The 15,312-nt window shown below is 40.5% G+C and overlaps 2 protein-coding genes across 2 annotated transcripts; both read right to left on the bottom strand.

The window, feature by feature from the left end:
- Positions 1-4,611: 4,611 nt before the first annotated feature.
- Positions 4,612-6,872, bottom strand: foxl1 (forkhead box L1). The gene has a single exon (XM_061036385.1). The coding sequence runs from the start codon at positions 6,657-6,659 to the stop codon at positions 5,493-5,495; it is 1,167 nt and encodes a 388-aa protein (XP_060892368.1). The 5' UTR covers positions 6,660-6,872; the 3' UTR covers positions 4,612-5,492.
- Positions 6,873-12,618: 5,746 nt separating this feature from the next.
- acd (ACD shelterin complex subunit and telomerase recruitment factor) lies at positions 12,619-15,305 on the bottom strand. Its single transcript, XM_061036384.1, has 2 exons — positions 15,222-15,305; positions 12,619-14,960 (listed from the first exon to the last, which is right to left on the bottom strand). Exon 2 carries the CDS (start codon positions 14,901-14,903, stop codon positions 13,119-13,121), a length of 1,785 nt encoding a protein of 594 aa, XP_060892367.1. The 5' UTR covers positions 14,904-14,960; positions 15,222-15,305; the 3' UTR covers positions 12,619-13,118.
- Between the last annotated feature and the right edge of the window lie 7 nt (positions 15,306-15,312).

Here is a 15,312-nt window from a genome sequence, read left to right as displayed (position 1 = left end):
TCTTTAATCAATCACTGAGCGATCTCTTTCTGTTTCTGTTTCATTCTTATTTGCTGAGAGCGAGGATGAGACAGTCGAGGAGAATGTGGTTGTGATGAAAGTTCCTTCTTTACTTTTTCTGTAAAGTAGTGTGCAAGTGAACACTTTCCTATAAGAGATATTTTAAATAATTTAAAAGTAGTAGCCCAACCAACAACAAACTCGCTTTCAGATTGAAATCCTGGAATTCAAGCATCAGGTGATAACTTATTTTATTAAGTTTTTCAAGGAGACATACAGCAAGACATTGTCGATTGAGAAAAGTTTTAAAAGAAAAACCTTTTTATGAGATTTGTTGTTGGCCTTTTTGTGCCTTTATTTTAGGAAGGACAGTAGACAGAGTTGGAAATTGGGGGAGAAAGAGTGGGGAATGACAAGGAGCCGCAGGTTGGATTCCAGCCCGGGCCGCCTGCTTGCAGTACTACAGCCTCTGAACATGGGGCGTGCGCACTAACCACTAGGCTATCTGCGCCCCGAAACCACACCTTTTTTTTTTAGGAAGTTGCAAAGAGTGCATAAGAATGATCTTCTAAACAGACCTTAGAGGGAGGATAATTTACATAAAAACATTTGAACCTAAAAGCAGATAAAGAGCAAAATCCTGATTGAACGAGGGCCCAGACAATTTCAGACTTCATTTTACACAAGTCGTCTGTTTGTGACAAATGAAGTAGTGAAATTATTCAGAATCCAGCAGAAAAACATAGAGACTAAACTGAAGCTTGCTGTATACGTTTAAGGTCTGTGACTGCAAACGTTTATTTAGTCAGATAACAAACAAAGAGGATTTCTCTTTTTGTCTGTCGCTTTCTAAGGAGCAACTTTTACTATCCAGACTAAATCTCATCACCAATATTTATCCATTAGCTCTCAGACGACTTTGGAGATCACTGGAGGATGAAGAGTCGATGGAGCAGAGTTACAGCTCTTCATGAGTTAGTCCCAAACTCACCCAAACATAAATGGATATTTCTCACTTCTCCTCTCATCTGCTCTTTCCCCTCTCAACATGTTTTATTTACACGTCCGACCAAAAGAATCCTATACACAGGAAATGCTTGTGATTGTGTGTTCCTCTCCTCAAATGTGGGGACGTTTATTTATTTCAACAAACATTCCTGATGTGCAGAGCGCCGGCCTCGCACACTGCGGCTCTCTCAGTACGAACGTGTGTGCGGGCTTCAGGCCTATATTTAGAGCCGGCTGCTCTGTGTTTGTAATGATGCTGTCAGCAGAGCGCTTTGATTTCATGCAGGTGTCAGTCTGCAGAAAGGAACATTTCGAGCTTTCAGTGCCATCAGATCTCATCAGATATAAACAGAGGGCTGAAGAGAGGAGATCACAAGGGCGAGACGTTTTAAAGTGACTCTACCAAAGGTCATTAAGATGTTCGGACAGTTTTTCTCTATGAGACTGATTCTAATATCTGAAAATACGACTCTGCTTGAATCATCTGATGAGCCTCATCTGATCGATAGCTCACATTAACATTCACAAAGTTGGATTGTCTGACAGCTGACCTTTGATCTGACCTCTGACCTCTTCTGATCCCAGCCAAAGTCTGAGACCAGCTCAGTCCAGAATAACAAAGAAATAAAGATAATAATAACACTAGCAGTGTATTTGTTATGATTACTTTTATTTTCTACAACAAATGCTGTAAAACATATAGAAATACATATATAGAATGAATGACATCGCACTTCTCTTTTTAATGTCGAGCTTGACAGTCAGTCATAGCGTCCATATTGTCTTGAATGTCTTGAACACCTCGAAGCTCCTTTATCTTGTATTGAAGAGGAGCTAATGTGCATGTGCAACTTAGAGACAATGGAGGCCCAGGGTTCAAGATACTTCAGTCCTGGGCCGGAAAATGTGACCATGAATAACTTTAAACACGTAGAATGCTTTTAATCTACATTTTTATTCCAGATTTGACATTTTACTCACTAATAACAGAATATCTACCTTCCTTTTTTAAAAGGTACAGTCAGCAGCTTTTTCTTAAAAAATAAAATATAGACTTATACAGAAGTATAGCCACTCAACCACTTATGGGCCCCCATACATGTGTGGTAGTAAATGTGTCTGCAAAGATCCTCTCCTTTTCCTGGATTTTGAGGTTTTGTTTTGGTTGACTCTGTACGTTTCCAGGTGGGAAGCTGGTGCATTTGCCCCAGCCAATGACAGTGCACAGGTGAGTTTCAGAGTGGATAGAATTCAGCAATCACATTGGAAAATATTGTGGACATGACTGTAGTGTCAAAGTAGAGAAATGATGATCGCAGTGAGGTGAAACGACACTGCAGATAAGGCTTGATCTGAAATGAGGGTGAACCTTGGGTTGGCTTTTACCCGCGGACACGCAGTTTGTCTGCTTACTGTTGGACAGGGAAATGACAAACACAGGTGCTAGCGTGCGGTAGCTTGCAGTGTCGGTACAAGCTATGCATCCAACAGTGAGCGCCCAGGAGGAGGGGCCCAGTTTGGATGCGGTGTTTACAAGCTGCAACAAACATTTCTACTGACTCCACTTTTAAATGTATTTCAAACACATTTTCAAAAAAAGAATTCAGTCAAAGGGGGCTTAAATATCCTGATAAAGGGCTGTTGTTACTTTTGGCTGAAACATATTTACTTATTTCATCTCTATTTATAATTTGGGCAATCTTAAAAATCTTGTGAATGATCACTGAAGGAATTCTTGCCTGATAACAAATGTAGCACCAATAATCAACACCTAAGCTAACTTTAGCAGCAGCCTAGCCTCCAGCCTCTCTGCGTTGGGATGCTTCAGAGGGAAAAACTGATTTTGAATGTGAAACAGTATTATTCAGTGTTGCTCTGGTGAACATTGAATTCTCCTCTCTGTTTGTTATCATCATTAGATAAATTATCTGAAATAACTTTTTCTTCTAAAACAGTCGCTGTAGACGGCAGCAAGAACCGTGCATACTGTATGTGGTGGCTGCACGGACGAGCTTCCTGTGGAGGCTGCTGTTTTGGAGATTATATTTTCTGGTGTTAATAAATAGCTGTATTGGATTAGTTCAGAGACTGGCGTACTCTTGGATATCTAATCTCACTCATTGGGCTGTGTCAGTTGCATTTCCTTTACAGTATCTTTATTGGAATCACTCTAGTTTTCAGTACGGGGTGTTTAGTGACCACGTGTTGGGAGCATCAGAAACCAAGGCCAGTTATACTTACATTTACAGACAAGATACTTCTTATTAACAGTTTGAATTGTTTGAGCAATTGGCCTGATTCAAGCTTCTGTTTTTATCCTTTATATAATAGAAAATATAATAAATTTTCTTAATGAGATTATAAAACTTTAAACTACAATCATCAGAAATCTAAAGCTGTGGGATCAACGCTGACCAGTACAGCATGCTTTCTCAGTCATCTTTTCTCTTTTTAACATATGAACAGATAATGTCGAAGAGTAAATTCTGTAAAAAGAACTCAGAAATAATTTCTTATTTTGTATTAGCAAAGGTGATAGCCTTTAGTTTTAATGCATTGATTTGAATATATCCATGGCTCCACATCAAACAAATATATACAGATTATTCAAGAGGCTTTTTTGGGGGGTTCTTTGGGCCGGTAATAATGATAATTTAAGTTATATTTATATATATATGTATATATATACATATATATATATATATATATATATATATATGTATATAAGTTATATATAAGTTTCTTGCTTTCTTTATTTTAATAATGAACTGTGTAAGAAACCCAGCCTTTTTTTCAACTTACTGATTTTAACTTTTATTTTTTACCTGGGAAACAGAAATTTGACAATAAAAATAAAATAATAACTGCATGTTACCTCCCTGCACAAAACCCTCTTCTGAGGAGGGACGCAAATTGTGATTGGGTTCTCCTGAGTAAACCTTAAATTGAGTCTCTGTTTTTATTTTCTTCAAATCCAATGACTTAATTTACTGATTAATCAAGTTAACCTTACTGATTAACCTGTTTTCAAGGCAGTTGCGACACAGCTAACTTTTATGTAATGACACATTTAAGTACTCTCTGTGTTCCCTAAGTTTGTGTCGGTCTGATATTTGAGTAAAATGCAAATAAATCCAGAATCTGTGAAGAGGTCACCTTAAGTCTCACATTTAGTCATCTTTAAGTTATTTAGATACTCCACAGTGCTGCTCCTCAAAGAAAAGGCTAAGGAGCCAACTCTTCACTCGTTTAGTAACACTTTACACATGTTCTCTGTTCTTTAGTGAATCTCGAATGCTTTAGAACTTTTTGGTCCATTTGTTTCTGTAGAATCCAGGAGTCGTTAGTTTTGGTAGCTACCAAACTGTGAAAATGTCTCTGGGCTTGTTTTTCCTACAGAATGTTGTTGAAATGAAGTAATGCATAAAAACGTATAATATTAATCTCCACAAAAGCTGTAAGAATTGTAAAGGATGATTTTTTTTTTTATTGTATTCTGTTGTCTTCGGCTCTTATTTTGCTTTGTTTTTGATTATGCGTGTGTATACCTTTAAATGTGTACATGTTGTTAAAGGTGTTATTCCTGAAAAAGCACATTAAATGTTATGTTTGAAAAGAGATTTTTTTATCATTCATTTCATATTTTACAGTGGCAAGAAAGTAATCTGAACTCCATAAATTACTCCTCCTATCTGCGTACAGTCACCAAATCATCAACTTTTCTCAGATCCTGGACCCCTAAACACAGACATGATAAGATGTTGTCCCCTGAGTTCCATGTTTGGATATTGTATTTAAGATGCTACATAAAAGAAAGTCAAAGCAGCCAATAACATTTAATCAGAAAACATCTCACTTGTATAGCTGATGAAAAATAATTGTTGGGACAGGGGCCCTTCATTTTGAAAAACACTGCTTTGAATTTGTTTTTCTTACCACCAAATCTGGGATGCATGACAAAGGAAAAACGGAAAACACTCACAATCAAAGCCTGCTAGTCCTCATTAACACTTGAAATTCAGGACAAAGTGGAACACAAAGTAGCGTTTCATTCCATCTCATGCAATACAATATATTCTCATCCACTGAATTATGCAAATCTGTAGAAGCGTTTTTGTCATGATGATAAAGAGAGAAGTGCTGTGTATGTAATCGATCTCTATATTTTAAGACACAATATCCTTATATTTATAACTTTGTTGCTGTAAGCATGAAATTGCTCTGACGTGAATTTAAAGGAGTAGCCTAACAGTTGTTGAAGAGTAATGGTGAACATAACCACAAACCTGACAATTACGCATGCGTAATAAAAGCCTCGCTGCTGTCTTTCAGTGTTTGATGAACCCGGTAATACCTTGGAAGGCAGAGTTTCTGAAAAGAACAAAGCAGTAACTTGTCTGAGAATCATTCATCATGCAATCTTTATTATAGATTTTTAACATTTACGCATCTGTGCGTAAATTACACATAAAGACCTTCATTCTTTATTTAAACTGGAGGACTTTTTCGGGGTAGGAGACTGACAGATATGAGCAAAAGGGTAAACCCATCTGGTACAGCTGATGCGGTCTAGCATCAAGGACCAGAGGGGAACATAGAGCAGGACTCTGGCGCTCTGCGCATGTCTCCGCTGATACATCGAGGACGCTGTCGCGCATTCCGTCCTCATTTCTCGATAAGATACTTTCAATGCTAAAACATTTCAATTTGTCCTTGAGTGGGACATTTCCTTTCGGCTTGTCCAGAACAGGTGCAGTCACATGTTTGTTTCCTGGGCGGCTGACGGCACAGAGCGGACCTCTCTCTCTCTCTCTCCAGCTGAAAGCTGACCTCCTCTCCTCCGGCTCCATGCGGAGGGACGCGCCCGGGAGACGCGCACTCTCAACCCAAACCGGAGTGGGAAATTGCTCGGGCAGGGGGGCGTCAGGCCTCCTTCCTGTGGACGCAGGGATGTCTGGGTTGCGGGACACTTTAAGTCTATGTGACGGAGGACTTTGCGGGTAATCCAAATGGTTACAGTCGACAAGAACAGTTTTTGCGTCTGTTGATTTCTCCAACCTCTCCGCAGTCTGTCTCAACGGCACCTCTGGCTGCCGAGAGCCGGTCTGAGGGTTAAGAGAGGACTGAGGGTCCCTGGGTGGCCCCGGGCCTTTATTGCGCTTGTGTCCAGCTGCTTTGGGGTCCAGAGACTCCTGCTGGCTCCTCGCCTTCCTTTTCCTCCGGCGGTAGTTCCCGTTCTCAAACATGTCCAGACACTTGGTGTCCAGCGTCCAGTAGCTGCCCTTACCGGGTCGGCCCTTCTCTCTGGGCACTTTGATGAAGCAGTCATTCAAAGACAAGTTGTGGCGAATGGAGTTCTGCCATCCCTGCTTGTTGTCGTGATAAAAGGGGAACCGGTCCATGATGAACTGGTAGATGCCGCTGAGCGTCGCGCGCTGCTCCGGCGCGCTCTTGATGGCCATGGCGATGAGCGCGATATAGCTGTAGGGAGGCTTCTGCGGAGGCTCTTGACGGGTCGGCAAGAAGCTCAGGCCGGCGGGCACAACCCCTCCGCTGTCTCCTCCGTACAGGTATATCAGCGGAGGCCCGGTGAGGCCAAGAGCCGGGGAGGGCACTCCGATTGAGGGCAGGCGGCTGTGGTAGAGAGTCATGACGCCGGAGTGTGTCCCGGGGAAAGCTGCGGCTGCTCCCGGAGCTCCTCTCCACCGCTGACTGACTGCACGGCCTCATGAGGGCCCCACAAAATGTTAATAATTGTTGTACGTTTGCTGTGTTATGTTGACTTTGCACTGGGAAATAAATTGTCCATCATAAACAGTCGGTGGTGTTCTCAGCCCACCCACATTAATTAAAATTTCATTGCGCTGAAACTCCCTCATGCTCCCCCCGTCGGCCCAGCAGCCAATAAGACGCAGGGTTATTCCCTCATCTGTTTACAGAATTAGTCGCTTGATAAGTCTGCCCACCCAGGTCGAATCAAGCTGTGTTTATTTGGAAAAATTTCCGGGCACCCAATACATAAACGCACTGATGTGCTGTTTGAAATATCACGTCCACCCCTGACGCGGAGGGTTGCTCACACAGAGAGAACAAGCAAACAGTGCGGAGTCTTTCTGGGAGTTGCTGTGGGTTCTCTCAAACGAAAACAAAGTGTATAACAGGGAAAATAACTAAAACTGGTTTTTTTTCAATCCATGTCAGACCATTTTCTTCACTCTAGTTACACTTAATGAATACAGAAGTACTTGTTTGGGTGTATAGGAACGGATTTGATCGTAATCATCTCTTCACTTTTATTGAAAGTATCTAAAAGAAAACAGTACATTTGAGATGACTGACAAAATACAAGAGAATTGTAATATGCCTAAAAAACGGAAAGTTTGCTTGTGCAAGTTTAAAGTTTCCTCATATGAAAGCTTTATAGGAAAAGAAGCACGAAGTTCAAATGAATTCAATTCCAGTCTTTTAGTCCATCCTTTAATATTATTTAGTTACATTTATACCCTTTTTGTAAATAGCCTACTTTAAGCGAAGTGAATGAGGGCTAGAAATAGAATGACTAGATATATCGCCCATCTTCCATTATTTATTTATTTAATTCCATTTATAAAATGTATATAATAAATGTATATTTTAGGGCTGTCCGCATTAACTAGTTCATCGGGATCAATTAGCATTAATGCATTCGTGTTTTTAATCGCGATTACTCCCATGCTATTTTTTGTCCCTTTAGGTGCACCATAGCGATGCCTCCTCAGTGTCTCCCTGGGGCCACAGGATTGAAAAGAACGACACTGCTGCATCTTTAAATGTCTCATTTTACTAAAAAACAAACAAACACAGACAGCTCAAATGAGAGTCAAAAGTAATATCCACCTTGATGACATCAAACATTTCACTTTTTATCCATTCCTTTTATCCAACCAGAGTCTGAAAGTTGAATATTAATTTATTTCTCTTGACATGGATAGAAAACTAAAGACGAAATATTATCAGAGAAAAGTTAATGAAAACATTTTATAAACAACATTTCCATCTTTCCTCTAAAACATTAAATCAAAACAATCTTCTCCTCCTGATTTCTATTATGTCTGTCTGTAATACTCTTTTCCATTGACTACAATCAAATTCAAGCTTATTAAAATAAAATAAATCCTTCAAAGTGAAAAAAAAAAAAACCTCAACCCACAAAATATAAACTAAGGAAATGACCTGTGTGGTTACATGTTTCTAACTCTGGATTATGTCTGTTCAAAATGTATAAACTTACACAAAAAGGGGTGATAACTAAACATGCATGTTATCCCTATTCCTTCCAACATGTTGTAATATGTAAACATTATTTATTATATCAGTAATGTCAGCTTTAAAAAAAACTGAGATAATTATTATTTCAGCCAAGTAACAGTTACCTGCATATCATGTATAATTGAGTAAACAGATTTATTAACCACCTGAATAATTAATGCAAACAAATCAAGTCAGAGTGAACAGATTTAAAATTAGAATATTCACAGACAAAAGTGTAAAAGCAGTTCTTTCATGTTCATGCTTTATCACAGGGCGTTATGATTTGTACTCTAGTCTTTTGATATTTTTTATTCATCAGTTCTGTCAACACTGAAGGATTGCTCCCTCGGAATAGAAGACGTGGATGTTGCTGCTTTCATCAGAAGTGAAACCAATGCAAACATTTCTTCAACCTGAATTTCCTCTAAAGAGCAGCAGGCAACTGATTATAAAGAAGTCTATGAAAAAATGATCCTTCCTTTTACTTGATTAAATTATCTCAGTAAACAATTTACAAATTCATTTATGATCTCATTTGCTCGTATCAAGCCTTCATCATCACAGCTTGATGTTCATTTCATTGATTTCCTCTTTAGTAAATGGTAAATAAACTTTTTTGTAGTCTTCTGATTATACTAAGCGCTTTTACACCGCAGGTCACACCTATTCACACCCACATCCACACACTGATGGCAGAGGTTGCTGTGTAAAGTGTCCATTAGAATAATTAGTCCCATTTATACACATTCATGCGCCAGAGGATAAGTGTCTTGCCCAAGGTCTAGTGTTGTAGTACTTGAAATCGGTCTTGGTCTCAAGACCGGTCTCTGGACCACTTTTTGAAGGTCTCGGTCTCATCTCGGAATCAAAAGCACTTTTACACGGTCTGTTGGTCAGTTTTGAATCAAGACCAGTCAAGACCATGACAGGCTATGTTTCTCCATCATTACTGTGATAAGAAGGAAAATGCCACTTTCTACAACAACAAATAACTTCAATTCATTTGTAGTTTTATATTTATCCCCCTGGTTATGGCGGCAGTCTTCCCGATGTTACAGTCTAAGTGAGTGAAACGCCCCCTGCACACAAGATGATGATTTTTCAGTGATATTTATGGTCTTGGTCTTGTCTCGGTCTCGCCCTGCCTTGGTCTGGGGCTTGACTTGGTCTCAATCCCTGAATGTCTTGGTCTTGTCACGGTATCGGAGCACTCTGGTCTTAGGTATGTCTTGGTCTCGATTAGTGTGGTCTTGACTAGAACACTTCCAATGACACAGCCGACATGTGGTTGAAGTAGCTAAGGATCGAACCCCTAACCTTCCGGGTTGAGAGACCGACTCTGCCAACAGAGCCACACTGAAGAATCAATCATAACACGTGGCATGCTTTAGGGTGGGCCTACCTGTGATTGACATGTAGCTACTGCAATAACCTGTCGATCAAGTCTAAGAGGCTTTGCAATGTGTATCCAACATCTCATCCACATATGGTCCCTTTTTCCTCCAAGAGACAGCTAAATGGCTACCTTTGAGGTTTTCTTCTTTCAAATTTACATCTGGATCGTGCTGGAAAATAATCTCGATTTAAATCTTGGGGAAGTCTGCCGGATAGTGAACCGGCAAAATATGTATGAAAATGTATTTTCACTCTTGTAGACATTCCTGGAAAGACTTTACCTTTGAATGAATCCTGTTTATTATTAAAGCTATTGACGAAGTTTTCCCTAATGCAACTTGGAAATTGCCTGGCAAACCCATTCCATTGATAATCATTCATTACCAGACTTTGGTTGGTGAGACCAGACTTTGCTTCCCATGTAGGACGTTCTAATTTTCTCCTGAAATGATACATATTTAAATGAATTACTGACCTCGTTCTTGCTTTCTACACATGCTCTCTCACTCTGAAGGAGCCATATCTAACGGACATGGACTCTGCTCATTGAACAGATTATATTTCTGATTGTATCAAAGTTGTACAAAAAGAAACTCATTCTCTCTCTCTCTCTTTGAGAAGCAGCAGCAAGCGCTCAGGACTGTATTGCCTTACAAGGACAACATGGATAGTGTATTATTTGTAGATGTGAGCATGATGCTTTATATTCTGTATTTTCCTGTTTATAGGTCAAAGGAGGATTATAACAACTTTACAAGTGCGCACAGCTGGCTGCTGATTACATTAGGGCCTTCGGAGCTTTCAGTAGATAAACTCAAAAGTTGCTCTTTTTTTCTCTGTTTCTCTCTCAGCAGACGGTGATTCATTTGCAAATAAAACTAAGTAACATGCACGTTTTTAGACAAGGCCAGAGCAAGTCACTTTTGACATTTTTAAGTGCAACTGCTCAAATGTTCTTTCTATCCATTCTGCAGAAAACACTTACTAAGTGCAAATATGCTCATCTACCAGCCAGTTCAACAGACACGTAGGCCTATTGGCTAATAACCACTTATCAAAGACTTTAAATACAAATGTGTCCAACATCATCACTATCAAGAAATACGTTATACTGCAATATCCAGTGTTTATGAATCAAAGGGGGAAAAGTAGATTATTTCAGATCCACTGGTAGATTTACCAAACAGTAGGCCTACCAACCAGAAAATCCGAGCAAAAAACTAAATAAATGTTTTTTTCCTTTCTCCCACCTCAATAATACCTTCAGGTAAAACATGACCTGACAGGCAGTGGGCTCATCCATACCTCCCCAAACTGTCAAATGTCAATATTAGAACTCACAGCTCTGTTTATGTCTTTGTATGCTCTACTTTAAATATGTTAAAAGATTTAACTCGTGGATATTCAGTGTGTTCCTCAGCCTGTTCCACTAAAGACTCACTCAAGACATGTTTCAAGAGTTGAATATACTTTTTTTCTCCATACATTGTTCAAGTCAAATAAGTAAAAGCAAATGAACAGATACAGACTTAAATACAGGCACATATGAACTGACACATACATTACACTGCACATATTGTACTTAGTGTAAATACATGAATAAAGACAAGCCTTGGATGCAGCATTATTAACAGAAAAGTCAGTGTTGCAGGATGATGTGACTGTTTTTCTCCAGAAAATATCTGTATCTTCATAGGGGGGCCGTGAGATCTACATCTATCAATAAAACAAAGAATGTATTCTTAACTGTTTAAATGCATTTGATTTCTATTTCCAGCTTTGGATATGATGTTTTGTCTTGCAAAGTGTTTCTGCCCTCAGCCTCTTTGGCTAAAGCACTTTAGTCTTTTTCAGGTTTGTTTAAGAAGTTTCTCTAAGTTTTGGCCGTGCCATAATATTCCATTTCATCATCGAGCAGCTTCCAGCAGCAGCAGTGGCTTACAGCTTCTATGTAGCAGTTTCTTGATGTTCAGACAGTTCATTGATCCCTATAGTGAAAACAGTGTTTTCTGTTTATGAGATCGTTTGGCATTAATCAATCTTCTTTTAACAATTACTATTTCAACATATAAACAAATGTATTTATAAAATAAAGGTGTAACCCACGGTAATTATTAAACTTGTATAAATGTTCTGGTTTTTAAAAGCAGCGTGTTTATTTGTTCAAAATGTGTGGGGATATGACTGGATTAGTTTCATTACATCATATAAGTAATGTAAATCAGAGCGGCTTTTTCCACTTTAATTACACTTCAGTACTTGAACTGGTCACATGCCCTAACCCACCTTAAGTTTCAATGTGGTGTCTAATGACACCTGCTGGCCACACAGAGGAATGCTTTACTTCAACACGTGATACTGCTGAGTTCAAACACTCCCATGTGATCAAATAAAGTAACATATGAGAGGAATTTTGTTTAAATTCACTTTTTCATTCATCATCAACTTCATACTATAAATAATTGTAATCCATTTAAAATCACCTGAAAAGTAAATTTTTCATTTCAGTTTCATAACTTTGAATGCTGAAGTCTTCTCACTTAAAAATAAAAAGTTGTAGAAATGTCTTCCTTGGTCTCATCTCAACTCCTGCGATCACACGTTTAACAAGTTTTCCTTAAAGAGAAGCCCCGAGAACATTTACTGTAGTTCCGGGGACCATTGGTCAAAAAAGGGCTTTAGTGATTTGATTTTTTACTCTTTCTAGTTTTCATTCTTAGCTACTTACTTTTTTTTATTTGTTTTGTTTTTCTTTATGTTAGTTTGTTTCCTGTTTTAGTCTGCTGGCAAAACTGTACCGTACCACAGCTCCCCCCCTTGTTTGTATGCGTGTGTTTCTCTTTCTTTAGCCAACCCTTGTTGGCCAACCCTAATTCACATTTTTCACAATTACAGTCAAAAGACGAGGTCAGCAATACAACAAAACATGATCAAAATATTAGTACGTTTATTTCAACTGGAATAGTGAACAACTTTTTACAGTGAACATGTAACGTTTTTTTTGTTTCTACAAACTTCATACCTAAAATCTTGTAATAAAAACTAGTACAAAACAGACTAAATATTAGCAGCTCTGGGACAGAGAAGGGGATTTTTCCCCTGGGTCCTATTTTTGGCACATGTTGGGGTCTCAATGACTAATAAGGTAAACAAACTGTTTGAACAGCTCCCAAAAATGATGTTACAGTTATAAAAGCATGTTTCGGGGGTCGACAGCTGAAGCAACCTCCGGAAACCATTTCATTACTTTTTGTATGCATTAGTCATTTCGACCCCAAATATGAAAAATAGGGCCCAATTTTAAACGCACCATTGTGTTGTGTAATGTGTCATCCATCGAGCTGAAAACAGCAGCTGCAGAAACGACAGACCAGCTGAACTTTCTAACAACATTTTGAAACTAAAGTGGAGTGACCTCAGTCCTGTCAGACGATGTTTGATTTGAGGTTGCTGACGTGTCGTGTGGACTCATCTGTCTGTCTTGGAGTAACAAGATACTTTGCCGCCCAGTTGAGTAACCAATCAGATATTTTAAATCTACTGAAGTCCTGTAGATTCTTTCCAGATACTTGGTACGAGTAAGCGAACAGCTTGCCATCTCTGTGAACAGCGGAAGTCTTCCTCGATGCCGTTTGGACCTGTGGGTGACTGCTGTCCTCTTCGGGCCCCGAGCCATTCATAGAGTCAAAGAGCCAAGATGGAGGACTCCCACTGATCTGAAGTTCCTCCTCCTCCTCCTCCTGGACTGAGGCTTGTGCTTCTTCTGAGGGCTCATTTCTCTTTCTCTTTGCCTTTCTACACTTTCTCTCTACAGTCTCCACCACCTCCTCTTCAAAAAGCTGGCTTTCTTGCTCTACAGATGAAAGATTGGGTTTTGACACACCAATGCAGGGTTCGTCTGTGGCAGGAAACAGGTTTGCCGGTCTGGCAAAGGGTTCTGGTGGACTGACAGATGTTGGAGCAGGAGCGCTGACAGTGTCAGGGGGATTAGTCGAGCTTGGAGGCTTCTGGTACGGCAGGAGCTCACTGCGCTCTCCTTTGCTGCTCTGCTCTGATGTCTGCTGGGATTCCTTCGTGCTTTGGACCGGAAGTTGCGTGCTTGTTAAAATGGGGACATGTGGGTGGGGTTCCGGTTCTGGGGACGCATCAGCTGAAGAGGAGGTTTCACCTGGTGGAGAAAACATGTCCCAAGGGTTGGCTAAAGGTCTGATTTCACTTTCATTCAACCTCGTGATCATATCCTCATCCAGCTCTTTGTCCTCCACATGAAGCGGCGAGTTCTCTCTTGCCTCACAATTTACTTGCACGTGTGCCGGATCTTCTATTCGCCAATCTGCTTCATCAGCAGAAGGCCCTGCCGTCTCGCAGACTCGTGGTAAATCTGTGGATCCGTCGCCCAATGCCGCAGAAAGCCTACTCGCAACATCCAGAGGTGTTCGCAGCTGTTGAGCCCCGTCCTCGGGGATGAGAAGACAATTCATGGGAACGGTGAAACATTTCTCTTTCTTGTATCTGACCCTGTCAACATCCCAGCTTGTAGCGGAGTGTGTGTCTGGGCAGGTCAGTGATGAGGTAAAAGTTGAGGTGGAGGGCTGTGGGTTCGCTGGATAGCTTGCTGTCAGTAGCTTCTCCTTGACCTCCTCCAGCACAGACTGCAGACAGTCGTGCTGCCACTCCCCCAGCAGCTCAGTCAGGTCAAACCCGCACTGGCTTTGGGATTCCTGTCCCTCCTGGCCCAGAAGAGTCCTCCATGTCTCACTGACCTTCTGTCTGACTGAGGGCAGGGTTGTGCTGCAAGGGGTGTTTTTTTTAACCGGACCCGCTGCAGTTGTCGCCAGCTCTCCTACTGACAGGAAGAATCTGCATTTCGTCTGCTCGGGGGCCATGTGAAACTGCAACGTGTACTTCTGAATGCACACCGTGTGGTTGAGCAGGCTGGTGAAACACTCCCGCTCCTCCTGATCCTGAAGTTGCTCCCAAGCGGATGCGGTGAGGATGGCCGGGATCATGAGCACTCCGTCAGACAGGAACAGCAGCCCTGTTGGACCTTCAGAGCCCTGAGCCTGGGACAGAGACATCTGACCCACCCCGATGACATGAGCCTTCAACCGGCCACTGCTGCTGCTGCTGCTGCTTCCATCCGGACAGCCACAGCTCAGGATCAGACTCTCTATCCATGGAGAAAGTTTATTCCGGGTAGATCGTGACATGTTTGTAGTTTTAAACGGAAGCTGAGTGGTTCATCTATCACAACATCACAGCGAGAGCTAGAATAGATAAACACAAGTTATCAACTATTTGAACCCTTATCAAAACTATTTTATTGTCTTAACATGACTCTTCAATAATCTCGTAGCTAAACGCAAAACTTGCTTGACCGACTGTACGATTGATAATCTATGCTACGATCACATTTACTCATATTAACAGTCTATGGATTTACCTCACATTTTATTTTACAGCTGTTATTTTTCCCCTTTTAACAACATAATCTTAGCGTAGCTCGAAAAAGTAACCATGTAAAGTACCTTTAATCCCGAGTAGAAACAACTAAATATAAATCTGAAGTTATGGCGCTGACAGTTTTTTTCAAGTGAGAGGAAAAGGAAATGACGGAAG

This window comes from Labrus mixtus, chromosome 4 (assembly GCF_963584025.1).
Source record: "Labrus mixtus chromosome 4, fLabMix1.1, whole genome shotgun sequence".
Lineage (NCBI taxonomy): Eukaryota > Metazoa > Chordata > Actinopteri > Labriformes > Labridae > Labrus > Labrus mixtus.
The sequence above is the reverse complement of the archived record's forward strand: the minus strand, read 5'-3'. Positions and strand labels throughout refer to the sequence as shown.

Excerpts from the sequence above, each read along its gene's own strand:
- foxl1 (XM_061036385.1), bottom strand. The coding sequence starts at position 6,659 with ATGACTCTCTACCACAGCCGCCTGCCCTCAATCGGAGTGCCCTCCCCG.
- acd (XM_061036384.1), bottom strand. The coding sequence starts at position 14,903 with ATGTCACGATCTACCCGGAATAAACTTTCTCCATGGATAGAGAGTCTG.